The following is a 25,413-nucleotide window of genomic DNA, read 5'->3' on the forward strand; positions in this document are numbered from 1 at the left end:
ATCTCAGCGATTTCCGCCACACCTGTGTCTCCTCAGTGGATGACCGTAACTACTTCATTAATATTTGAAGCCCATCTTCTTTTGTTTGCAAATAAATTTGATTTAAAGGAGGACTGCAACCTACCAGTCTCTATGGAAGTGCATCCCCATTTACCTGGATGATAACAGGAATCATTTTCCTTCTTCATTAGAAGGTGGGGGCGGCTGAGGGAACCCTACAGAGCAGTGCTCAGATGGGGACATCTCTGATGCTGGGGAGCTCTGCACAAAAGACCCTGCCAGCAAACAAGCCAAGGTCAGCAGTCACTTGCCCCATGTGACTGCAGAAAGGCAGTCACCCTGCAATTAACATTGCCAAGACAAAGTTTTCCTGCCAAAGGGAAGCAGAAAGATCATTTTTGGCAGGTCTTCCTGCCTTTATTTAAATCTCCTGAGCTAGTGATTACAGCAAGGCAAAAATTTTCTCTGCACATGGCTATAAACTTCCAAGAAGTAATGGGAACAAAAAATTAACTAATGACAATACAACTCAATAGTAAGAGTATTAAGACCAAAAGCAACTTTAACAAACTGTTACATTTAAAACAACTGCATAACAATGTGTGATAAATACATTTATTAAGTCTGTAGCCACAGCTGCCACTCTCTCTACTCAGATCTTGGCAAATTCATTTTCTGACAGCTGACCAATCGACGCCCAAGTCTACTTATGTCCCAGCCACGAGATAAGGTGTGTTGCCAAGCGACCCACCCAAATGACTTGCTTTAACACACATGGACACTCACCCCAGCCCATTAAGACAAGACCTGCAGCAACTCTGCCCATGGCTGGTTCTCTGCCAGCTCCTTGCCTGACCTCCAGTAAATAAATCTTATCCTGGTGGCCATTCTAGTTAAATGAACTAGGAAAGGGAAGAGTACATCTGTGCCTGTGTGTTTATGTGACTACAGATTTGTATGTATTTGTGGCACAGGTTGCTTGAAACAGAAATGGGATAAACACATGAATATGCTTCATCTAAAGCACAGGAAGTGAAAGTATTAGTTGCTTAGTCATGTCTGACTCTTTGTGACCCCTTGGACTGTAGCCCGCCAGGCTCCTCTGTCCATGGGGTTCTCCAGGCAAGAATACCAGAGTGGGTAGCCACTCCCTTCTCCAAGGGATTTTCCCAACCCAGGGATCGAACCCCAGTCTCCCCCATTGCAGGCAGATTCTTAACCATCTGAGCCACCAGGGAAGCCCAAAGCACAGAAGGCCTTCCTGTAAAAAGATGCATTTTGAAGCCAGTAATAGGTGGGCAGGGCGTAGAGTGACTGGGGCAGAGTGGGAGGGGCTGGTGGGTGGGCGGAGCAGAGTGGGTGGGGCATGCAGAGTGGGCCAGGCTTGAAACTCACTTAGATTCTAACTCCTCTCCACACAAACGTCCCTAGGGCCATCTGGCCCTTTGACCCTACCTCAAGGGTTTGGTGGAGAAGGAATGGCACCCCACTCCAGTACTCTTGCCTGGAAAATCCCATGGAAGGAGGAGCCTGGAAGGCTGCAGTCCCTGGGGTCGCTGAGGGTCGGACACGACTGAGCAACTTCACCTTCACTTTTCACTTTCATGCATTGGAGAAGAAAATGGCAACCCACTCCAGTGTTCTTGCCTGGAGAATCCCAGGGACGGGGGAGCCTGGTGGGCTGCCGTCTATGTGGTCGCACAGAGTCAGACACGACTAAAGTGACTTAGCAGCAGCAGCAGCAAGGGTTTGGAGGAAGATTAAATAAAAGGAAGCAAGATACCCCAGTGTAACACTGAGCTGACAAGCATGTTTTCACTTCAGCCACTGAAAATTTACCAGGTTATCAGCCAGTTAGAGAAGGGGCTGCAGATCAACCCACAGGCTGTCCCCACCTCTCCATCACAGGGTCCACTGCCTCCCAACTTTATTCCCAGAGGATGGAATGGTCTCAAGGTGATTAGGAGATGTCTGAGGAGACTGCTGCCCCTTCAAAGCTGGGAACCAATGACAGTGTCTATTACAGATGATAGCTCAGTGATCCTCACCCACCTGGAGGAATGGACAATACTGACCACCATGTTACAAACAAGAAATGGAGATTCAGAGAGGTGAAGCAACTTGCCCAAGGTCACACAGCATGTATGTGGCAGAGCCAGATCTGGGACTCCATCCAACTCCAGGCAAAGAATCTCTTTGGATGTCATTGTTTTCTTTGTCAAAGAGACCCATCCAGCCAGAGCCAACCATGGCACATTGTAGGCTCTCTGGAGGAGCTCATTGAATTGAGATAAATTAATCTTGTGTGGATAAGAAATGAACTCTGCTTGGGTGTCCTCCCCTTAAGGATGTGAGATGATCAGCTGAGGGTCTCCAGCACAAGGCCTCCTAGACCATGTCCATTCTGTCTGCACTCTGACTTCTCTGTTCAGTCAACAGACAACCACTGGGGAACAGCCACAGGCTGCACAGCCAAGGAACAAGGGATAAGGACCTACCCATAGGGTCTTCCACTCCAGAGCAGCGCTGACTGAGCCGCCCACAAGGATAGAATATTCTAGATCCATGCTATGTAACACGGCAGCTGCCAGCCACACGTAGCAACTGAGCGCTTGCAATGTGACGAGTGTGACCGAGGAAAGGAAATTTTAAGGTTGATTTATTTAATTTAGATGTAAATCGCTGTAAGTAGCTAATGACCATTGTATTGGAGAGTGCTACCCAGCAGGAGGGACAGAGCATAAGCAAGTGGATCAAATAAGTGAGATCATTTCAAAGAGTGATCAGTGAGGAGATGCTAAGTGGCTGAAGTGACCACAAGGGATGGGGTGGGGGCAGGGCATAAACCCTGGACCCTGACTGTGTCTGACCTTCTGCCACGCCTGGCACCTGGGAAGGTCCCAGGGACAAAGCTGTCCCTTGTCACTGCCTTCTGTGTCCTGTTAAGGGAACAGGGGATGAAGAACACAAGTTTCAAAAGCTTTCAATCACTTCCTACGAGGAATGTGCAGTTGTTTTCATAACCAGGAAAAATTCTAAGTTTTTAAACTCTGTATTTTTTTAAGCACCCAGCTTTTATGTTTAATAACCCCAAAGAAGAAGCTGACGAGGTAATTACTGCAGAGTTCTATTGCTAATTAAGCCATGGAGACGCTCTGCAAGGGGCCAGAGGGAGAACCCCAAAACTCAGGACTTCAGAGCAAGAGAGCATTTGAGGAAAGAAGCCCGGGAGAACCAGGCCATGGAGAAAGCAGGCTGAGACTCCTCATCTCCACCCCACGCGGGGCACCCATAAACAGCAAAGGAACGCCAAGCCTAGAGTCTGAGGTGGGGTTGTGTCTGTGTGTCTGTCTGCAGCTCAGGACGGGAGTGGATGCTCTGAGGGTTTCACCCTCTCTGGGCCATAAGCAGAGGTGGACTTGTCCCTGCAGAGGGGCATGGCCCCTGCCCCCTCCACACTGAGCCTCCAGCCATCTCAAGTTGCCCCTGAGCAGGTTGCCCACAGTGGGCCCATCCAGCCATCTAGCCAGCCCCAGGCCTCATTCACTCAGACTCTGTGCCTGGTCCCACAGATGCTTACCACAGCCTCCAGTGAGCAGTTGGCGATGGGCTCTCAGCCTAGTGGGGACAGTCCACTGAGAATAAGAAGACCTAAATCCCAGGCAGTAATGAACATCGTGAACAAGCTGGGATGAGAGCTGGGTAGTGTGGGCAAGGCAGCTACTTAATCTCATCAGATGAACAAAGAGGGCCCTCTGAGGAGGCAACATCAGATCAAGACCCGGGCAAGCAGGGAGTCGAAGGACACAGCGGTCTGGGGCTCAGGAGGCAGACAGGTCAGGGCAGAACCCACTGGACACATACTTAGACACACACACATGCGCACAGAAGTTGTCAGCAGAGACTGAGACAGTGGCTCAGGGAGGACTAGACTCAGTGGGTCCCTGGATCTGGTCCCCTGACCCGTACCATCAGCATGACCTGGTCACTCGTTAGAAATGCACTTCACCAGCATCCACCACAGGCTGAACCAGAGACAAAGAGGGTGGGGTAAACAGGTGACTTCCAGGTGACTCTAATCCACACCAGGGTTTGAGAATGAAATAGCTACATCAGCAGTCCTCCAGGGAGATTTTGACCCCAGGGGACACCTGGCAAGTCTGAAGACATTTTCGATGGTCACAACCAGGGGCTGGGCTGCTACTGTTTTTCTCGAGGGCAGAGGCCAGGGATGCTGCTAAACATCTGACAATGCACAGGACACCCCATAGCAGAGAAGGACCCCGTTACCAATGTCAGTGGTGCTGAGAAACCCACTTGAGATCGAAAGGTCCCCTATCTGGTTGCACAGAAAAAGACAAGTTGCAAGTCCCCACGGAAACATTCTAAACAGCTGACCCTGGTAACTCTTCATTTAGTCTCTGCTCTCTGGAAACCAGAAAGAGAGCTGAGAGTGGAGGGAAAAGACAGCAAGGGATGGCCCTGCAGGGACCGCTGTGTTTTGGGATGGGAGAGGAATAGAGGGATGAGCAGGGAGCCGAGAGAAGGCAATGCAGCGAAAACCCAGGGAGGAGAGAGTGGTGGGGAGAGGGGACCAGAAGAGCAGCAAAGGGACGAAATGAGGAGGTGGCACGTGACTAGATGGGTAGGAGGTCCGCACAGGGCCAAAGCCACAGTCTGAGAGCTGATAGAATTCCTTGAGACTAGGAACTCAGAGGAGGAAAGGCAATGGGGATGCCAAGTTGCCTTTTTAAAATTTTAAGTTGTGGGAAAAATCCTGACCATACTTGTGGGCACAGAGTGAGGATTTGCAGATAGGAACCCTGGAAAGCTGCCTACAGAATCATGAGTGGAGCAACGATATGGAAAGAGCATGAGGGTCGGTCCTCAAGGAAAGGCCTTCACCCTTGCCACGAAGTCCACAGCCATAGATGCAGTCACAGAGAGATTTAACACAGTAATAAGGCCACAAAAAGATGCTCACACTTGCCATCAATCACAGAGCTACAAACTAACACAACGAGATGCCCCTTGTCACCCTTCACGAGACAGAAAACCAGATGGACCACTCCAGGCATCGGGAAGGCTTTGGAGAAAGGATGCACTCATATTCTGAAGAAGCATCATGGGTCCGTTTTCCAGGGGGAAGCAATATCAGAAAAATTTTAAATGTGAGCCTCTTGTGACCTAGACACACCCTATAGGAAATTCACATGGGAGCACAAGGAGGCTCTGCCTGGATGACTACTGCTGTATTGCTTGTAATGGGTAAAAAATGGAAACACATATAGCTCAACTGAGAAAAACATATTCTTCAGGATACTATGCGGTTATTAAGAAAAGGAGATGGAGATATACTTGCCACGTGGTGAGACCTCCTCCAAGATCCAGTGTTGAGTAGAAACCCAAACTGGAAAACCTTCCATGTGGTGTGAAACCACTTGTGTTCTCTTAAATGCCTTTCCCCAAGAACCTGTAGATATAAACACGCAGGAAAAGGTAGAGATGCTCCACAGAGCTCATCACAGAGATAACATCCGGAGAGGGAGGGAGAGAGATGTCACTGCTTACTTTCCTGTGATGTTCTGAGTTTCTGTGATCAGTTTGTGAGAATACTGATGCACTAAAAATGCACTTTGGAGGGGAAAAGGGCAAATGCCATAGCGAGCTGTTTTATAAAAACAAAGAAACTGTTGTTTCCAAAGATGGAGGCAGGTGACTGCACACCAGGTCATTCCACAGCTGGCTCACCAGCCTCACTTCAGAGCAGCAGGTGGGCGAATGGGAGAGGTTCTTCAGGAAAGAGGACTGAAGGGCTGGACTCTACAGTCTAGTGAAGAAATGCCTCAGGTGGGTGTGACACCACCACCAGCTTCTCTGGAAGCCAAGGTACCATGCATCGGGAGACGATCCCATCACGACTAACTGAGAGCAGGCCATTTCGAACCATTTGAAAACGAATTTTTAAATGGGTTTGCCCATAGAGAAGCATGAACTGCCTCAGAAAGAAGTGAGTTCCCCATCAAAAGAGGTATGCAAGCACCCGCCGAGCCAACTAAGCAAAACAGTTGTAGAAAATGCTCCCCTAATCCACCCTTCCCACTTTAAGCTCCCAGGCTGCTTCCGACCTGAAGATTCTGAATCTCTTTCCACCGGAACTCCTGTGTCTAACCCAGTTCTTAAATACTTCATTCATTTTTCCTTTTCAGTAAGGTTCTACCACTCATAGCATTCTATACATAGAGACTTTTAACCCCAGGTCTCTGCTCTTTGGGTCCCCTTTTGTGCATGTGAACCTGAGACTAACTTGGGCTTTCATCCTCCCACGCCGTCACTGCATCACCGACATCCAAGCCCTTTCCCCTCTCCCCCAAGTGGACCGGCACGAGTCACCTGCCAAGCCCCGTGTTCCCACCCACGGAGACATCAACTCACAGACAGCCGAAAAGCTAAATCCTGCATAATTCCCATTTCAAGTTTGCGTCCTCTCACTGCCAGGGAGACAAAAGGAGCTGAGAAGGATTCTCTCCTGACGAGCCACTCAACTTCCATAATTGGAACAATCATGGATGTGCATCTCCACACAGAGAAAACCAATCCATCATGGAGTGCTGAAGGCTTAATCCCTGATTTCTAATAAAAGGATTAATTAAAGCCTTAAGGGTCTGCTTAGAGCTGCCTCTGCCTGAAACTCCAAGGAAATTAACTTGCCCTCCCAGATACCAAAAACAAAAAGCCAGGGATTTCCTCAGGCTGGTACCTTAGTTTGACCAAATGACACACTGTCAACAGTCTTAACAAAGAAATCTTACAAGCCTTGTATGGGTTTATTGTTTAAAATTTCAGATTGGGCCCTGGCGCCCACAGAGCTGCCTCTAACGGGTCTTTCTTTGCAGTTAAATAGTGAAGCTGCTCTGTGTTCCAGCAAAGTGAAGGAATCTCCCCACAAAGCTGGATCACCCCAGCCCCAGGGGCCCTGTGGAGCTGCACGCCCACCAGTTAAGGTGATCAAGTCCCCATCTGGGTCTGGTGCCTTCAGAGAGAAAGAGTCATCAGAGGAAGGTAAGAGCAACTTATTGTCAAAACAGAACGTGTGAAGGGACCCTGCTTCCTAGGATACGAATGGAGTCCTGTGGCTCCATACCAAAACACCAGCTTTGGTTCTTTTTTTGAACCCTACATTTCAGAAGCTCAGACTTCTCCCTGTGAAGTGAAAATTGCCTTCTGGTGGAGAAAGGTTTTAATGATCACTTTGCTTCCTGCGTCTCCATGGTGACAGGCGCACAGCCCACCCCACCTCCCCCCCACCCTCCGCTTTATTAGGCCTTTCTTCCTCTCTGGAAAGTAATCAATCAAGCCTTATGGACGCCTTTGTGACCGGATTTATCACCTAAACAATCGACGTTGCTGTGGGGGTGGGGGAGTGAACGAAGTCCATATAATTTAATGAAATCGGGCTCCGTCCTGGCGCACGCACGCCCTTCATCTCCCCGTGGCAGCTCCGCCAACACACCTGTCCCGGGAGGCGGGTGGGCGCGCCCAGGTGCGCCAGGCCCCGCCGACTTGGGAGCCCCGCGGAAGCCCCTCTGCGCGGCGGCCGCACCGAGCGCTCCCTGCCCGCGAGGGGACGCCCCAGCCAGGCCGCCGGGGCCACCGGAGCTGCGGTCCGGGGGAGGGAGGCAGAGCTCGGAGCCGGCACTGGTGGAGGCGGCTACGGTTCTGCCTCTGGTCCCCCAGGTGGTCAGCACCCAAAGGAAGGCAGCCCCTCGGAGAGGACAGCAGAACCCACCCATCCTCAAGGAGGGCGGATGCGGAGCGCCGGTCTCTACCAGGAAAACCGGCTCCTCCTCGGACAAAGGGCTCTCAGACGCCTTACGGGGAGCCTGAGCGCCCGAGTCCTGCCGCGGCTCCCCAAACGCAGACCCGACGCGGAGCAGCGCCGGGGACGTGAGCCCAGCGCCCCCTGCCCTGGCCTTCCCCGCCTGCCCGGCCGCCCCCGCCCGCCCATTACCTGGGTTCTCCCCGGCGTCCGCGGAGGAGGTGGCCGAGGAGTCGGTGAGGACGCTGGGGTCACTCTGAGAGCGGCCCCGCGACACGAGGCAGCTGCTCTCGTCCTCGGACGCAGCCATGGGCCCGGCGGCGCTGGGGCAAGTTGGAGGGAGCCGCGTGCAATCAGAGCATCCAGGCGGCCAAGGTCACTGGCCAGGGGGCTGGAGGGGCGTTTTTTAAAAAAGGAAAATCAAAAAGGACAGGGAAAGGGAAGGAGCAGGAGGACGAGGCCAGGGCTGGCTTCAGGGCGGTGAGACAATAGCCTGGCGGCGGCAGCCAGGCGCATCCCGGCGCGCGCGGCCTCGCTCCGTTATTTATTCGTGTTTATTCCCATTCTTCAGTCTATATTCCAGGAAAAAAAAAAGTTGAACCAGGAAATAAAAACTTTTTCTTGTCAGTGTTTATTGCGTGCTTGGGGCAGGGGGTGATGTCCAGGAATTTCTGGGGGCGCTCCCTCCCCCCACCCCACCCCCCACCCCCCGGGGAAAGAAAGGAAAAAAGAAGAATCTTTGCTCTGGCAATAGCTTTAATCTGAAAGCTGTTCTTGGAGCATCTGTTGGAAAACATTAGGATTCTCCCATCATGCCGCGCGAGAGGAGCCTGACGTCACGAGAGAGGGGAGTGAGAGCCAGCGCCGTGATGGGGAGGGGTCTCAAATACCTGAACTGCACGCCGCCAGCCCTGAGGGAAGTGGGGGCTTACTCCTGAGTTCTGGATCGCCCAACACCACCCCAGCCAGGCTCTAGAAACAAGGAGTCCACATACTGCTTCCTCCCCCTCCCCCAGCTGGAGAGGGTGCCTCCCTCGGTGGAGGCAGGGCCTGATCTCCCCAGCAGCTTCCCAGAGGTTCCCGGCCCGGGTTTGCACTCTTGGGGATTTAGACCGGGGTCTTGCTGCCCAGGAGCCCCCTGGAATGAGGGGGCAGGGCGTTCCCAACCTGTATCCCCGCCCACCGCATCCTCGTCCTCTCTGCCCACCTTTTCTTGCCCCACCCCTCCTTGCCCCGAGGAGAGAGGCAGGAAGGGTGCCTGGCTCCTCGAGGGAGGCTTCCCCCAGATTCCTTGATGGAGTTGAGGAGGCCAGGGGAGGGAGGTGACACCCGCTAGGGCTGCCACTTACAGAGGTGTCCCCCGAGGTGTTAACCAGCAATTCTCACCCTGCTAGATGGGGGCGGGGGGGGGGGGAGGGCGGGTGCCAGGGGCGGGGAAACACAGGCAACTCCCACATCAGCTAAGGCAGCGCAAGGAAAAAGAGGCCAGCCTTGTAAAGTGCACAGAGAGGGACATGGTGGGGAGTGGTGTCAACAGCCTGGGTTAGGAAGGGGGCCAGACGCCTAGAGGGCAGGCCCCCAGGGACACGGGGGCGGGGGGGCGTGCATCAAGCTCCAATGGGCGGGATCCCATCTCAGCCCCTCAAACCACCCCAGGGAGCAGGTGCGGCTCTCAGCCCCACTGCGATGACATAACCAACTGGGGCTCAAAGCAGGAGCGTGCCAGGGGTCCCACAGCTGGGCAGGGCCCAGGGACTTTCCTGGGCTGCTCGTTCATGCCCAGCCCTGGAGCAGGGCTGGGGTGCAGGAGGGGCACCTGGCAGCGTTGGGAGAAGGACCAAGGACAGGACTGAGACACAGGAGATGCCGGTCCTCACTGCATACGGGGCTTTGGGCTCTTAGGAGCAGGGGGCCTCAGAGAAACCAAACCTTCCTTCCTTCCAAAAACCCCCACAGCCCACTGTGTAGGTGGTGGGCTTGCCAGACACTGGGGATCCAACAGAAACAAGTGAGAAACCCTCGCAGTGGGTCTTCCAAGCGGCAGGAGGACAGAGCCGACAATGGTGGCCAATAAATCAACAGGGGACCCCAAAACATTTCACTGGAGTTGTCAACACGTTGTTGTTGTTTTCAGTCACTTAGTTGTCTCCGACTCTTTGCGACCCCATGGACATAGCACGCCAGGCTTCCCTGTCCTTCACCATCTCCCAGAGTTTGTGCAAAGTCATGTCCATTGAGTTGGTGACGCTATCCAACCACCTCATTCTCTGTTGCCCCCTTCTCCTCCTGCCCTCAGTCTCTCCCAGCATCAGGGTCTTTTCCAATGAGTCAGCTCTTTGCATCAGGTGGCCAAAGTGTTGGAGCTTCAGCATCAACACATACCATGAGGCAAAGAGGAACTTGGTAGGACATTTTACTAAACACTTTTTATCCACATAAAAATGTGCTGGATGGGGAATACCTGGCTCCGGGCTGAGCCCTTTTCTGGGGTGGCGGTAGGAGGGGGTATCATTTCTTCCTCACAAGCCTCAGAGGTGTGAGCTACCTTAGAGGTGAGTGTACCTGCCCAGGTCATAAGCCAGGACAGGCAGGGCCAATGCCCCTGGTCTGGGGTCTATCCAAGTGTGTCCTCAGGCAGCCCCAAGAGCCTTGCTGAGTCCTGGCCCAAACACAGGCAGGTCTCAGGACGCCCTCAACCTCATCATCAGTGCCTCCCACATCTACATGACAAGGCCTGCAGTGGGCTAGCCAGCAGCAGATGCAGAGATGGACCAGCGGGGTTGAGGCGGGCAGGGGAGTGGGGGAGACAGCAGCCCAGGGTCATGGGCAAAAGGAAGCGAGAAGGAAGGTGGACTCACAGGCTTCCAGCTGTGTCCCCCCACCCCCCACCCTCATGCTTTGGGGCTTTCCCTACTCAGAACCTGTATTGCTACTGACAATATTTTTCTTTTAATCAATCGGTTTGTTCACGGGTTGGAAAGACCCCCTGGAGAAGGAAAGGGCAACCCACTGCGGTATTCTTGCCTGGAGAATCCCATGGACAGAGGAGCTTGGTGGGCTACGGTCCACAGGGTCACAGAGTCAGACACGACTGAAGTGACTCAGCACAGCACAGCATGGCTCAGCACTTAAATGCATTTTAAAGGAAAGCATCACTCCAGCGACAGAAATGTAGCCTCCCTGTCACACCTGCGGAGGACGAAGGACACAAGGATTATCTATAGTTGCCAATATTCCCCCAATGCCTTGTCCAAGTATATACTACCCAAAACCATTTCTAGTTCCTTTGGGTGGTCTACACAGCTGTGCCTGCTCCCCTTAAGTGCATGGTGAGACTTAAAGGCACAGAAAAAGATAAGACTTAGCATTTGCTCCAGGAGCTCACATGGAGATTGGCAGGGGGTGGGGGGAGGTGTGGCGCGCGGGCAGAAGACAGAGGGAACAACCAAAGTGTAGTTGTCAAACACATATGTCAGTACCCTATTGATTTGTTTGAGCCAGGTAGGGAAAGAGATAGCCACTGTATTTTTCTCTAGCTTTGAAATGTTCCATAATAAAAACAGTTTCAGGTTTAAAACGAATTAGTGACCTGACCTCTACTGATCAGGAGAAATAAAAGTCCAATGAACTGCCAGAAGGAGAAACTTGGACCTTTCAAGTCATCCACGCTGAGACTGGGGCCAGCAGGAAGTCTGCAAAGATGTGGCCCCCGAGGTGTGCACAAGGCTGCTGTCTGCAAGTTCCAGCCTGCAGGATCCCCAATAAATTGTGAAAGTCACCAACTGTCTGTCCTCAAGATTTCTGCAGGGGCCCAGGGAACAGGTGTTTGTTGACTGAACCAATGAGTACGCACACAGTGGGGTCAACACATAGCTGCTCCAGGAAAAGGGGCTCAGCATCTTCAGAACCCCAGTAGCTCCAGGCCTTCAGGGACAGAGGTGGTCACTTCCTGACCCTCCTTCCCCCATCCTGATGTTTCTCCTGAGGCTCCAGGGAACTGTCCTTCCCCATCACAGGAACAGAATTAAACCAGCAAATTCAAATGCTTAAAAATAACTATTCTAGCCAAGCTCGTAGGGAACCAATGAAAGAGGGTCCAGAGGTCATACCCCAGGATGGGGATTCAAGACCAGAGGAAAGGGGAGAGTGAAGACAAAGCAGGTCCCCCAGAACCTGCCGTGAGGAGGGGAGCCCTGCCCTCTGCTGTTTACAGGAGGAACTGCACCCAACTGTGGCCCTTGGGAACTTCCCTGACCAGAGGGCTGACCTAGCCTTGATTGAACTTGGCTTCTTTTGCCCTTTGCCCTTGGTGGGGTCTCCAGCACTGGCCTTGCCCATTAGGCTACCCAGGGTGGTGATTCATGTAGTGCCAGCTGAGGCTGTTTTCTAAACACACTCTTCTAAAACAAAATCCTTCATGTCAGCAACCATGGTCTCCACACTGAAAGGCACAGCAGCCAGAGCTGGCCTGAGAAACGTGCTTAGCCTGCCTCGCAGTGTCTTCTGTGCTCAGGTTGCTACAGAAGCCCTTCCAGGCCAGAGTTTGAGATCCAGGCAGGAGAGGGGTTTTGATCACTTTCTGTGTCTCCCCTCTAGGTGAGGGTGGGGGAAGAGCATTGCTCAGAGGGTGAGGGCATTCGACAGGACACCCAGCTCTCAGGACACAAAAGTCCTCTGATGCAAGACACTGACCTACTAACACCTTACGTGCCTTGAGCACCTTCAGGTGACCAGGGAGGACCACATAGGATGGAAGTGATGGAGGCAGAAGAATGGGGAACAAGACGCCTGACCAGGGGAGGGATGGGGTGCCCGCTGCAGGAAAGACAGAAAACAGCCCCAGGCAGGCTCATCTGTGTCATGGACCCTCCCGTCCTGTCCTGGTTCATCCTGTTTTCCTTCCTTGCTGGAGGATGTTTACAGCTAATGGAGGGAAGCACCAAACATTTGATGCTTTTGAATTGTGGTGTTGGAGAAGACTCTTGAGAGTCCCTTAGAGTACAATGAGATCAAACCAGTCAATCCTGAAGGAAAGCAGTCCTGAATATTCATTGGAAGGACAGATGATGAAGCTGAAGCGCTGATACTTTGGCTACCTGATGGGAAGTGCTGACTCATTAGGAAAGACCCTGATTCTGAGAAAGGCTGAAGGCAGGAGAAGAAGGGGACGATAGAGGACGAGATGGTTGGATGGCTTCACCGACTCAATGGACAGGAGTTTGAGCAAGCTCTGGGAGATGGTGAAGGACAGGGAAGCCTGGCATCCATGGGGTCGCAAAGAGCCGGACACGACTGAACGACTGAACAGCAGCAACAAACGCAGGGAGAGGGGCTGGTGCAGGGCCCCTGGGAAACGTGCTGATGGAGAGTCACACAGAGAAAAGGCAGTTGTCGCCATGAGCCTGGCAGACGCTGATGGCACTGTCCCTGCTCCCTGCCTGAGTGTCCTGTGTGGCCCTGGGGCCCCAGCAGCCCTCTGTGAGCCCGGGGGACACATGAGGATGGGATGCCCCAAACTGTGCAGAAAGGGATTATGAAGGACATGGATGCTTAGAATGCTGACCACAAGTAAAAGGGAAAAGGACAGCGCTCGTCGGAAGTCACGCTCACCGCCTCGACCATCCGGCCACTTGACTCTTTTAAAAGGAGATAAGTCACGCTTAAATAAAGGTCACTGTCACCCAAACACTGGCTCTTTCCTCCAATTCAGCGTGTACACTGTAATGTTTGCTGGATTTATATTCTAAAGGGACTGGTTTCCTTTCCCATGGAGACCCCAGAGCCGGGCTCACTGCCTCACCACACACAGATTTATGCCTCCAACACCCCATCGCAGCAGGAATGGGAGACAGAGTACTTCATTGTAGAATAGTTCAAACACGGCATGGCGCCCAATCCATAAATTACAGAAAATCCATAGCACAAGGCTTATCGGTAGTACTTTAAAAATACATCTTAAGTTCTGCAGCTGGAGTGATAATTCCAAGAACCCACTTGTACAAACCTATAAATAATGATGGCTTGTCTGTGTTTTCACAGAAGCCGTGATCTCTTTCAGGGCCCATAATTCACTAAATTCGTATGTGGGTTAAAGCTGGTGGGTCCACTGGGGTTTCGTGGGGGAAGGGGAAGTTATTTAGGCAATTAGATACTGGCATCCTCACCAGGCCCCATTCTGGAACATTAGCAAGAGCTCCTATGACTTCCATGGCACACGGGGAGACAGCACTCATAAATGTGCTTAGCAGAGGCTTCATCAGTTCAGTGAGTTGGGGTGCAACGAAGATTACTCCTGGTACGTCACATTGTAGTTTTGGGGGATTGCTCACCCTCCTACTTCATTTTTTTGAAGGGTCACCTGGGAGACCCAGGATTTTAGGAGAATGGGCTCTGGGGGTCTATCAGCAGGAGAGAGTGGAGGGGCCGAAATCTCGAGTGAAGTGGGTTCTGTCTCCCACCAGAACCTGAAACACACAGCAAAGACCCAAGGGGGTGGGGCCGCTGGCACTGCATTCAAAAAGGCATGATTCACTCATGCACAGCACATACCAGGCACTGTAGGGGGCAGGGAAGGGGAGGGGAAGGTCCCTCCCCACAACAGCACATGCAAAGGCCCCGGGGTGGAAGTACTGGGCAGTCAGAAGGGCTGAGAAGGGGCTGGGTGGTTGAAGCGCTGAGGGCAGGGTGGCATGCAGGGAGGGTGGGGGACAGGCCCAGGACCCAAGTGGTCTCATGACCCATGGTGCAAAGCACAGATTTTATCCTGGGACGATAAACCCAGAAAGGTCCCCAGCCAGGAAAGAAAGAATGAATTTCTCTTCTCTGGGGAGGTTATGGGAGGCAAAGAGGGGCCGGGAGATGAGGGGGTGGGCTAGGGGCTGCTGCACTGGACTGGGAGAGACACAGGCAGCCTGGAATGCAGAGTGGTGGACGGAGCCCACGTGCATTGTAACTGTGTATGTTCCAGCCACTCTTGATGCAAAGGTACCCAATAGCTGAACTGTAATAAAGAAAATTCCTACACAGGATTACTGTTACAATTCAGACAGTTACCAGCTGATTCCTGTGCTCTGTAATTTGGGCAAGGGGGTTGTTCCTTGAAGTTGGATGTGACTGCCCCCTCTCCCAACACAAATTCATGGAGCTGGTATAACCTGGCCCACCACAGTGGTTTCACCCTGTCCTTACCTAGTGCTCACTGTGGGCTGGACCCTGGGCTAATCAACTTACCCAAGAGTGTAGACGGGAATACCCTCAGATTCCAGCCCCAAGTTACTCATGCAAACACGACTCTAGGCACTACAGGGAAGGCTTTTGTGAACAAAAACTGGGTTATCATCAGCTGCCTGATTGATACCATCAGTCTCCTGATGATGGGAGATTATCCCAGATGATTGGACCTGGCCGTGTAATCACAGGACCCTCAAGGCAGAGGGAAGACAGAAGGGGAGGAGTGGGCAGAGGAGAGACGAGGCATTGGAAGATGCAACCCACCACTGCTGGCCTTGAGGGAGCCACAAGGGAACACAGTGGCCTCTGGAAATGATCCCCCAACAGCCTGCAGGGAAATGGGGACCCAGGTCCTGCAACTCATGAGCTGGATTTGGCTCCCCTCTCAGAACTCCAGGAAGGACCACAGACCTGGCCACACCTCAGCTCCAGCCCATGGGACTCAGAGCAGGGCACCGGCTGAGTCCACCTCCAGCCCAGGGGAGGATACATGACGATAAACAGGCGTCCCTTTGCCTGCAAAGTCTGTGGTCCTCCGTTTCGGCAGTCACACATCCTCCCATCCATTCTCCTGAGTGTCTGAGGCCTCCAGTCCCGGTGTCATCCTCTAGCCACAAGGAGGGTGAGGTTCAGAGGGGAAGGTCGTGCAGCTCTCCAAGGGTCCTTCTCCCACTGCTGCACAGCCCTGGGTGACCCCACACAGACCATCTGCAAAGAGGGATGTGCGCACATCCAAAGTCAACCCAAGACTCAAATGAAGGGTATGACCCATGCCGGGGGACTGGGGAGAGAACCGCCCTGGCATCCCACCTACGGGGCACAGAATCCACCTGAGGGGCAGGGCTCGCTCCTCCCACCAGCCACCTTATTTCCAAATCAGGCATCTCCCAGGTGCAGCCAAAGTTGGGGCACCCAGAAAGGACTCCCCCAAGAGGCACCAAGAACTAGCCTTGTCTTCCAGGATAAAAGGCAGAGAACATAAATCCTGAGGCAGGAGAGCAAAGGCTAAGAATCCAGAGGCTGCCAAAGCTGACCACCCAGGTTCAGGGGCAGCTCCAGCAGCTGTGCAACCTTGGGCTACTTACTCCATCTCTCTGAGCCTTGGTTTTCCTCATCTGTCAAGTGGGCACACGCCTCCCATGGAGACATGCAGACAAAGGGGAAGAGCTAAGGACAGGTCAAGCCCTGGCTGCTGGATCATCTCCATTCCCACAAAGGAGATTTCAACCTGGCCTCTCCCACCATGGTAACTCCCACGCAGACCCAATGCAAATGACTGTTACCAAAGATTTGTCACTTTCACCGTAATTCTCCAAGTTAGAAATCATTCTGCGCCATAAATGAAAGAATACCTCCTCTTAATTTTTATTATCCCAATGTTTAATCAAGAGGTAAAATATTGAAGCTAATTTACCATGAGTTTTTACTGTGGCTTATAGGGAAAAGGGGGCTTCCCTGGTGGTTCAGATGGTAAAGAATCTGCCTGCAATGCAGGAGACCTGGGTTTGATCCCTGGATTGGAAGATCCCCTGGAGAAGAGAAAGGCAACCCATTCCAATATTCTTGCCTGGAGAATTCCATGGACAGAGGGGCCTGGCGGGCTACAGTGCATGGGGTCACAAAGAGTCAGACACTCACTTTTTCATAGGAAAAATACCAGACAGAAAAGCGATTAAAGTAAAAATAGAAATTTGCAACAAGCCTCACCCGTGCCAACATCCTCATTATCTGAGTGCGTAAGAATTAAAAGAAATGTGGCCACAGATGAAAGATAACATTCTCTTCACACAGATGTTCGGGACACTCTTAAGTGGAAAGAGAGGCAGTCCTTCACTCGTACCAGAAACCTCATCGCGGGCAGGGTCTACTTCTGGTCCTTGCCCTGCGGGGCAGCGGCAGTGACCCCACCATCCCAACGCACACAATGCAGGCAGCAGGGCGCCTGCCTGGCTTCCAGGAGACCTGCTGGTGACAGAATGGGACACAGATGGACAGGGAAGCAGGTGAGGCAGACGCTTTGATAGGAGCTTCTAAATTAGGAGTAAGTGTAATAAATTAGGAGGGTGGGAAGGAGGTGACTGCCAAGGGTGCCTGTCTGTACCTATACAAAGTACAAGGGGTCAGTATTGGAGGAGAAGGCCCAGGCGGGCCTCCACTCCCTTGTTTTAAGTTTGCTACAGCAAGGGTGTGTTAATAATTGGAAACAGCCTAGAAATACGATGTGCTTTCAGAAGAACAGGGCAGACTCAAATAGAGATGCTGCGAGCTGCTTCCTATAACTCTGGAGGGAAATCAATGCCAAACTGGGGGATTTTTCTGCAAAAATGGGTCTCCTCTGGGGAGAAACCAGAGGCTCCATGTAAGATCAGATGCTGCCCAAAGGAAGAAGCTTCTAGAGCCCGAGGGCAGCTCTCTCCAGAGGCTGAGAAAAGGCAGGATTTCCCAGGCCCCACCTGCTGTCCAGGCACTCAAGAAGCCCACCTGCTATGTGTGTGGCAGGACATGGGCGTGCCCAGAGCAGTGAGCAGATTGCTGCAGGACCAGTCCACACTGGCCGCGGAGGACGGAGTACTAACAAGGGAGTGGACAGAGGGCTGTGGTATGGGGTCTCTGGGGCTGCAGGCCCCTCTGGTCACCACAGCCCCAGCAAACACCCAAGCCCAGCTGGGAGGAGTTGTGTGCAAAGGGTATACACTGCTGCTACTGCTCCTCCTTAAAATAAATTGCAACTGTATTCAGTAGAAATCCCAAAGGCAGCAGGTTGCCTTAATGAAGCCCAAACGGAGGAGGGGTCTGGGGACCCAGTGCCCTGGGCTTATTAAGTCTTGAGATGCATGTCTGTGCGGGTACACAGGGAGGGGCTCCTTCCGGGGTCGGGCGGCAGGGCAAGTTCAGCCTTCAACAGCAGCTGAGCAGCAAGAAGGGGCACCTAGGATTCTCCAAACACCTGACCCTGTGGGCTGGTGTTTCTGGGTAAAAGTGAAAGCGTTAGTTGCTCAGTCATATCTGACTTTTTGCAACCCCATGGACTGTAGCCTGCCAGGCTCTTCTGGCCATGGAATTCTCCAGGCAAGAATACTGAAGTGGGTTGTCACTTCCTTCTCCAGGGGATTTCCCCAATCCAAGGATTGAACCCAGGTCTCCTACACTGAAGGCAGATTCTTTATGATCTGAGCCACCAGGGAGGTTCTCTGGGTAAAAGGGGTTTCTTAAATGCAAAATGAAGTATTGATCAATAAAACCATATAAGTTATCGAATCAGAAAGCAAATTCTTGCCCCAAACCTGCTTCAGTTTAAGGTTCAGGAGACATAGGCTGCCTTGGGGTCACATGTCCACTCCCCTCCCGCAGGCCACCTTTCCTTCTCTGCTAACACATGGCTGGAGCTTTCCATCAGAACCAATGACTCCCTGAGTTAAACATTTTGACTTCTGGAATTCCTATTAAAAATCTGTATTCAGGAGAAATAAATCAAGAATTTGGGATTAATAGATACACACTACTATATATAAAATATACGAACAGCAAGGACAACAAGAACAGCAAGGCAACAGATAGTTGCCTGTATAGCACAGGAAACTATAGTTAATATCTTGTAATATTGGAAAATGGAAAAGTATCTGAAATACATCCATCTATTTACATGTGTAACTGAGTCACTTTGCTGTATACCTGAAACAAACACAACATTGTCAGTCAACTATACTTCAATGTAAAAAAAATCTGTATTCTACCTCATACTATTCACAGAAGTATAGCAGATTAGAAACAAATGTAAAGAAAAAAGCTATACACTCATCAAAAGGAAACGGGTGGAGGTGTTCATGAGTCAGTTATCCTGGTTTGCCCAGGACTCAGCGGTTCTCAGGACATGGGAGTTTCAGCACGAAAACCAGGACCACCCTGAGCAAACTGGGACAAGACATTCACTCTAAATTTGAGGCAGAAAGAGACTTCTTGAAGAAGACACAAAAGGCAAAGACGTAAAGAAAAAGCTTAATGAACTTGACTACGTCAAAGCTGAAAACATGGAGGTGAAATGTACAGCTTGGTGGTGACAGAAGTATATTATAGGTTTGAAAGTTGCTAAGAAAGCAGATTATAAACATTCTCATGACACATACACACACACACACAAATTATAACTATTTATCATAATGAACACTAACCAGACTCATTGTGGTGGTCATTTTGCAATATATACAGTGAATCATTATATCATTTCCTAAAATGTACATGTTATATGTCAATTATACCTTTAAAGAGCAAACTAAAACTTCTACTCAACCAAAGACACAATAAACAGAATTAAAAGCCAAGCCACAGGGAGAGCAAAAATCTCTGCAAGCAAGCAGATTAGAACCCAGAATACACACAGAGCTCTCAAGACACCAATTACAAAAAAGAAACCAACAACCCCACAGAAAAGAAGCAACTCACGAAAAGTGAATCCACATGGCCAATTAACATAAGAAAAACCTTCTCCAGAAATTGAGAGAATACAAATGAAACCAAGAAAATCCCCCTCTTCTGTTGTGGGACTGACAATATTTAAGAAATTGAACGAGAGAACTTTTCAGACACTGCAGATGGGAGTGATACAGCCACTCTGGGGAAAAATGTTGCTAAACCAAGAGAAATTTACAGGCTCAGAAATTCCACACCTTAGAACAAGCCCTCAAGACAAACTCGTGTATAAGTGCACGAAGAGGATGCTCAGAGACACAGCCTGTAACAAGAGGGACTGAGGACGCCCTCCATGGGCAGCAGCCACAGAAAGGTTGCAAATGGTGGAATATTCTAAATCAAATAGGAAGACTCTACGAACCCAGATAAACCTCCCAGACATGCTGCTGAATGAAAACAGTAAGTTTCAGAACAAGACGGCTGTATTCAGACACCATCTCTTTAAAACATGTACAGGAAACCATTCTGTACAGCTTCTATCAAGATCCCCCACACACACATGAAGACAGTCTGGTGGGAAAAGATTCACGGTAACAGGGGTTCTCTCCCAGGAAGGAGAGGAAGGAGTCACTTTCACTTCCCACTTGGAGAAAGTTTGCGACCCCATGGACTATAACCCATCAGGCTCCTCTCTCCATGGAATTCTCCAGGCAAGAATATTAGAGTGAGTTGCCATTTCCTCCTCCAGCGGATCTTCCCAATCCAGGGATCAAACTCGGGCCTCCTGCACTGCAGGCAGGTTCTTTACCACTGCACCAACTGGGAAGCCCATTCATGAAATACTAGAGTAATTATATATAATTTTTTTCTCCAAAGAAACCTGTTGCCCGCCTAGAACACCTCAGGCGTTCATCTGACAAGTATTTACCAGTTATAGACAGACCCATCCTAAAACCTGAGGCTCACTCATTTCCCTTCAACCAAAAATGGAGCCATAGACCAATTAATCTGGCCAAGCTCATCCGCCGTCCTTAAGGGGGTGAGGACCACTTTGCCTGGATGCAGAATACGTGGCAGGAGAATGCCCCGGGGAAGGGGACAGGAGGAGAGGGACGAGCTTGGCCAGACCCTCACAGGGTCTTCCACTGCTGCCTGGAGGTGGCAAACCCTGCCTTCGCCTCCCAGTGCACACCTGTCACAAGAGAGACGACTGAGGCTGGAGGATGATCCAGATGCTGGGGGGAGGGGGGACTCTCAGGTCAGGTGCACACAGGTGTGGGCTTCGCATATTGCTGGGGGTGGGGCACTGGAAACATGCTGGGGTTTGCAACACCCAGCACCGACTCTCCTCCCGCTGTCATCCCGTTAGGGGAAACACTGACTGGAACCTGGCCAGGCAAGAGAATAACCACTTGTATGAGTTATCCTAACAACAGGAGGTCCTGGAAAAGAACGTGGAACCAACAAGCTACCATCAACCATAAGAATTTGGGAAAGCAGAGAGAATTTGCCAGTCTGTACATCCTACCAACCTCCCAGAATCCTCCTTGCTGGAATCCACCTTGGCTGACCAATGTGTTCACCACCAGGAAGGACCCTGAGTCAGAGTGACTGGCCAGAGACAACCCGGGAACTAACCCCATCGCCATAAAACCTGAGACTGTGAGCCACATGGTGGAGCCGTGCTCCTGGGTTCCCTTATCCTGCTGCTCTCTGCTCAGGCACCCCTTCCCAATAAAGTCTCTTGCTTTATCAACACATGTGCCTCCTCGGACAATTCATTTCCGAGTTTTAGATAAGAGCCCGCTCTCGGGCCCTGGAAAGGGTGCCCCTTCCTGATTTTCTTGGGGCTGGGGGAAGAGGGGTCTCAGGTCTGGCTACTGAAGGGACGCAGGCTCCATCCTTGCCTGGGACTCGCCCGTGCACCCCCACCCCCATTCCCAAGGGCAAGTGGTGTGACCCAGCCTGAGCCCCAGACAGGCAAGAGGACACTAGTTGAAGCTATGAGGTCACCCTTTGAATCTCCAGCTTCCTGAATTGCTTGTCACTTGTTAGCAGGAAGGCCTCCACAGTACAGGGGGTCATCCTGACAATTTCAAAAGAGTTTAGCAGCTCAGTCTCCTAACTCTGAGCCCTTGTGTGAGCCTGGGAGATGGGGCATTGCATTTCCAACTGCCTCCTGCAGCCCCTAAAGCCACAGCCTGTAATGAACACCAGCTGGGACATGCCATGCTCTCATCAATCACTCCTTTCCCTAAAAAAAAAAAAAAAAAACTAATTTGGTACAGAAATATCCTAGTATGAGTCAGGGCTTCCAAATCAACTTTGAAGTCCAGAAGAATATTTGTTCCTAAATTCACGCTGGCCACAGAAATAGTCCAAGAGCCCATCAGGGTTGGGAGTAAGGACTTGCCCCAAGCAAGCTCTGGGAAGCAGCTGCAGAGACTGAAAGGGTAGAACTACAGGTGGCAGCCCGACAAATTCTTCCAGTTCCAGAGGTGAGAGAACCCCCCCGTCAAGGTCCAGCCATCAGAATGCCCAGAGTGGTGGGCACACAGCCTAGCTGTACCCTGGTCTCTGGAACCTCGCTCTGAAACTTGGCAGTTGGACCAACAGAGAAAGGCAACAGTGAAACCAAAGCCTCAGCCCCACACCAGGGACTCTCAGATGGGAGGCTGCAGGCTGCCTGCCCACCCCAGCTCCAGACTCAGATAGGCAGAGGCCTACTTGGCACATCCCTGAAGACGTCAACAAGCCTGTCCAAATGGACGTGGCCTCCTCTCCCCAAACCCCTCACCCCCTGACCAGTCTCCCCACTCCTCCAACCAAGCCTACCACAGCTTCATAGATGGAACCCCAACCCACCAGGCTTAAGACACAAAACCTATGGCAATCCTGGATTTCAGACCCCCAAGGCTTCAGCAGGCCCTATGGGCTCCAGCCCCTGTGCTGCCCACTTCCACCACCACTGTCCTCCCTTCAACTGCAGGTGGCCCCTCCCCACCAGGAGCCTGGTGCCACAGGACACCACCGGCTGGTCATACCATTTCTGAGGCTAAAGTGCACTGATGGCCTTAGATTGCACACGTGGAACCCCACCACTCATCAACAGGTCCAGGGCCTACCAGCCATCTGGCCAGGCATGGGTCCTCATCTCCCCTCGCCTGGGGTCTCCAGCCTCATGAGCTTCTTCTGGCCCCCAACTCCACCAAGCCAACTCCATGCAGGGCCACTGCCTTTCCTCCTGCTGAAAATGCTCTCACCCACTCTCCTCACATGGCTCCTGCTTCTCCCCATTCAGGTCTGCACCCAAACATCCCTCTTTAAGACCCTCCCTTGCCACCCCCCACCCGCCACCCCGGTCTTCTTCTAACATTTCTCTGTAGACAGATTGGGCTCCCCTCACCAGAATCAAAGCTCCCTGAGGGCAGGGAGCTGACCCCCTGCTCTGCCGCATCCCCAGCATATAGGTCAGCGCCTGAGCCATTTTCAGGGATTAATACAAACATCTGCCGGCCGTCTCTCAGTTGGTTTTCTCCTTGGCGAAAGTGGGTTAGCAGCGGCTGAGCCCAGCATCCTTCAAGGCCCGGGCAGAAGCCATAGAACTATTTTAAAAATGCCAAAAAACTGAAATGAGCATGTGGGGCAGGAATTGCATCATGTCCACAGGCAGGTCATACACTTGTGACAGCTCTGAATACGCTGCCAAGCTGAAGGTCAGGATGTGAAAGGTCTGCTCTCAAAATCTGACCCCAAAATGCTTCGCTACAAACTCAGTGCCAAAGTATTGCACGGGTTGCGGGGGCGCTGCTTTCAGGGGAGGAAGCTGACACTGGTGCAGTGTGCCGACACTCCCCTTGTGCAGCCACGGGGCTGAGGGCGCTTTCGACCCCACTAGAGGGTGAGTGCGCCCCCTCTCGTTCACCACCTTACCCCCGGGCTCTGCGCAAGGTCTCCCGTTAGCAGGTGCTTGATACTAATGCTGGGTGGAGTCAACAGAAGGGCCGTCCAACCCCTAGATGGGGCTCCACTCACCACACGGAGGTGCCCCCGAGCTTCTGTGTGGGCCTCTCATCTTCAGGGCACCGCAGAGGGTCTGGCACGTAACAGGCTCTCAAATGACGCCTGCTGGTCTCAACAACCCCAGAATCCCATCCTTCCCGACCCTGTAACTCCAGGTATCTCAGAGTTCCCCAACCTCCGCACGGTTGCCCTGGTCCTGGGCATTCTTTTTCTTTCTTTTCCGGGGAGGGGGGTGTTGGGGAGAGGGGAGCTTCCCGAAAGTCACAGTATATTTGGCAGCATCCCAGGCTTCTCTCCCACAAGATGCTTCGGGGGACATCCCCCTGTTGAGAACCACCGGTGTTTCTAATCCAGAGTTCCCAGACCGGCCTGAAATGACCTGGGGCACGGCTTAAAAATACAGATTCCAGGAGATTCTAAGGGGCAGGCCTAGGATTGGATTCCCCAGAGAATTCGAACACTGGACTAACTCTCTTTGGGCTGCCCCAGTGTTCAGCCTAGTCACTAGCTCCTCTCCGGAGATCCTGTCCCTTTAACTTGGCTGGACCGGCTCCAGGAGCAGGTGTCTATCCGCAGGGGCCCTGGCAGCGCCTGCCTGCACAAGTGGAGGGAGGCCCGCGATCCTCCCTGGGGGGACAATGAACACATGTGGAACTCTCACCAGGTGGCAAGCGCTACTTACGTGATCTCAGCTACTGCCCCAAGACTTAAGTGTTGGATCGCACCCCATCTCACAGACGCAGAAACTGAGGCACAGTGAAGTCCAGTGCCGTGAGTACCGGGTCACGCAGCCACAGAAGCCTTCTCATCCCGGGACCGCCGACCCCAGCAGGGCTTTGGACCACTGCGCCCACTGCCTGCCCTTGTTGTTTGGGAACGGAGTCGCCCGCCTTGGCTGCCGGGACAGCCCGAGCCAGGAGGCGCCACCTCTGTGCTGGGGGCGCAGCGGATATCCGAGACACCCCGCAGCGGTCAAGGGCAGGACGCAGGCTCCCGGCCCACCGGCCCCCAGCCCCACGCCCGCCCCTCGCGCCGCGCGCTTACCTTGCGCCGGGCCTCGAGCGGTGGCGGCGGCGTCCCGGGCCCCGAAGGCGCGCAGCAGCGAGCGCACGGGCGCCGGCCAGCGGGCGCGCCCCCCGCCCCGCCCACGCATCCCACCGGAGGGCAGCTCCGGGAGGCGTCCACGGGGCAGCCCAGCGCCGCGCAGAGCCCGGGGCTGCGGGAGGGCCGGGGGCGGGGCGGGGGCGGGGCGAAGCCGGGGCTGCAGGAGGGCCGGGGGCGGGGCCGGGGGCGGGGCCGCCACTCGAGGCCAGCCTCTCCACCTCGCCGGGGCGCCGCCGTGACCTTGATCTAGGGACCCCTCGCGCTCCGCAGCCCAGGATGCTGGACCTCAGTGTCAGGACGCTCTGGACACGTTAAAAAGACAGCCGGGCCGGAGGTGGACCGCCCGCTTAAATTACCTTGTAAAGAAATTGCCCAGTTGAGCTGCTGTGCGACGCTGGCCGCCGAGTCGCTTGACTTCTCTGAGTCCCAGTGTTCACGGGCTTGGGGAAGGTGAAAGATGAGAGTGAGCCTAGCTCTACACGGGGCCTGACCCTCCGGATGTGGGCGGCACCTTGGCCGCCTTTGGTGTAACTGCTGTGAAATGCAGAATGAGCTTCTCATTAAAAAGGTAATAACAACATACTATTTAGCTTGATGAGAACTAAGTGCCCAGGCCCCCCTCCCAAGGCCCTCTTAGCTCTCCTCCCATCACAACCCTTTCTCCACTCTCAAGCACCTGGGAGCCTTCAGTCCCGAAAAGCTAAGGATGTCCAGCTCACTTTGAGGTGGAGGTTGCCTGTGAGGTAGAGTCTCTGGCCTGAAATGGGCTCAGGGACCGCGTCAGCACCAAAGCCATCAGACTGACTCACTCAGTGTAACAGGCATAGGTC

The 25,413-nt window shown here is 52.7% G+C and overlaps 1 protein-coding gene across 2 annotated transcripts in view; it reads right to left on the reverse strand.

Moving 5' to 3' along the window:
- The window catches only part of PHACTR3 (phosphatase and actin regulator 3), a 205,944-nt gene extending 181,267 nt beyond the window's left edge, over positions 1-24,677 (reverse strand). For both annotated transcript variants that reach the window (XM_070382098.1, XM_070382097.1), the window contains exon 1: positions 24,524-24,677. In XM_070382098.1, the coding sequence (XP_070238199.1) occupies positions 24,524-24,632 (109 nt within the window). In that variant the 5' untranslated portion in view covers positions 24,633-24,677. The remainder of the gene's footprint in view (positions 1-24,523) is intronic.
- Between the last annotated feature and the right edge of the window lie 736 nt (positions 24,678-25,413).

The sequence above is a fragment of the Bos mutus genome, chromosome 13 (genome assembly GCF_027580195.1).
Source record: "Bos mutus isolate GX-2022 chromosome 13, NWIPB_WYAK_1.1, whole genome shotgun sequence".
Taxonomy (NCBI): Eukaryota; Metazoa; Chordata; class Mammalia; order Artiodactyla; family Bovidae; genus Bos; species Bos mutus.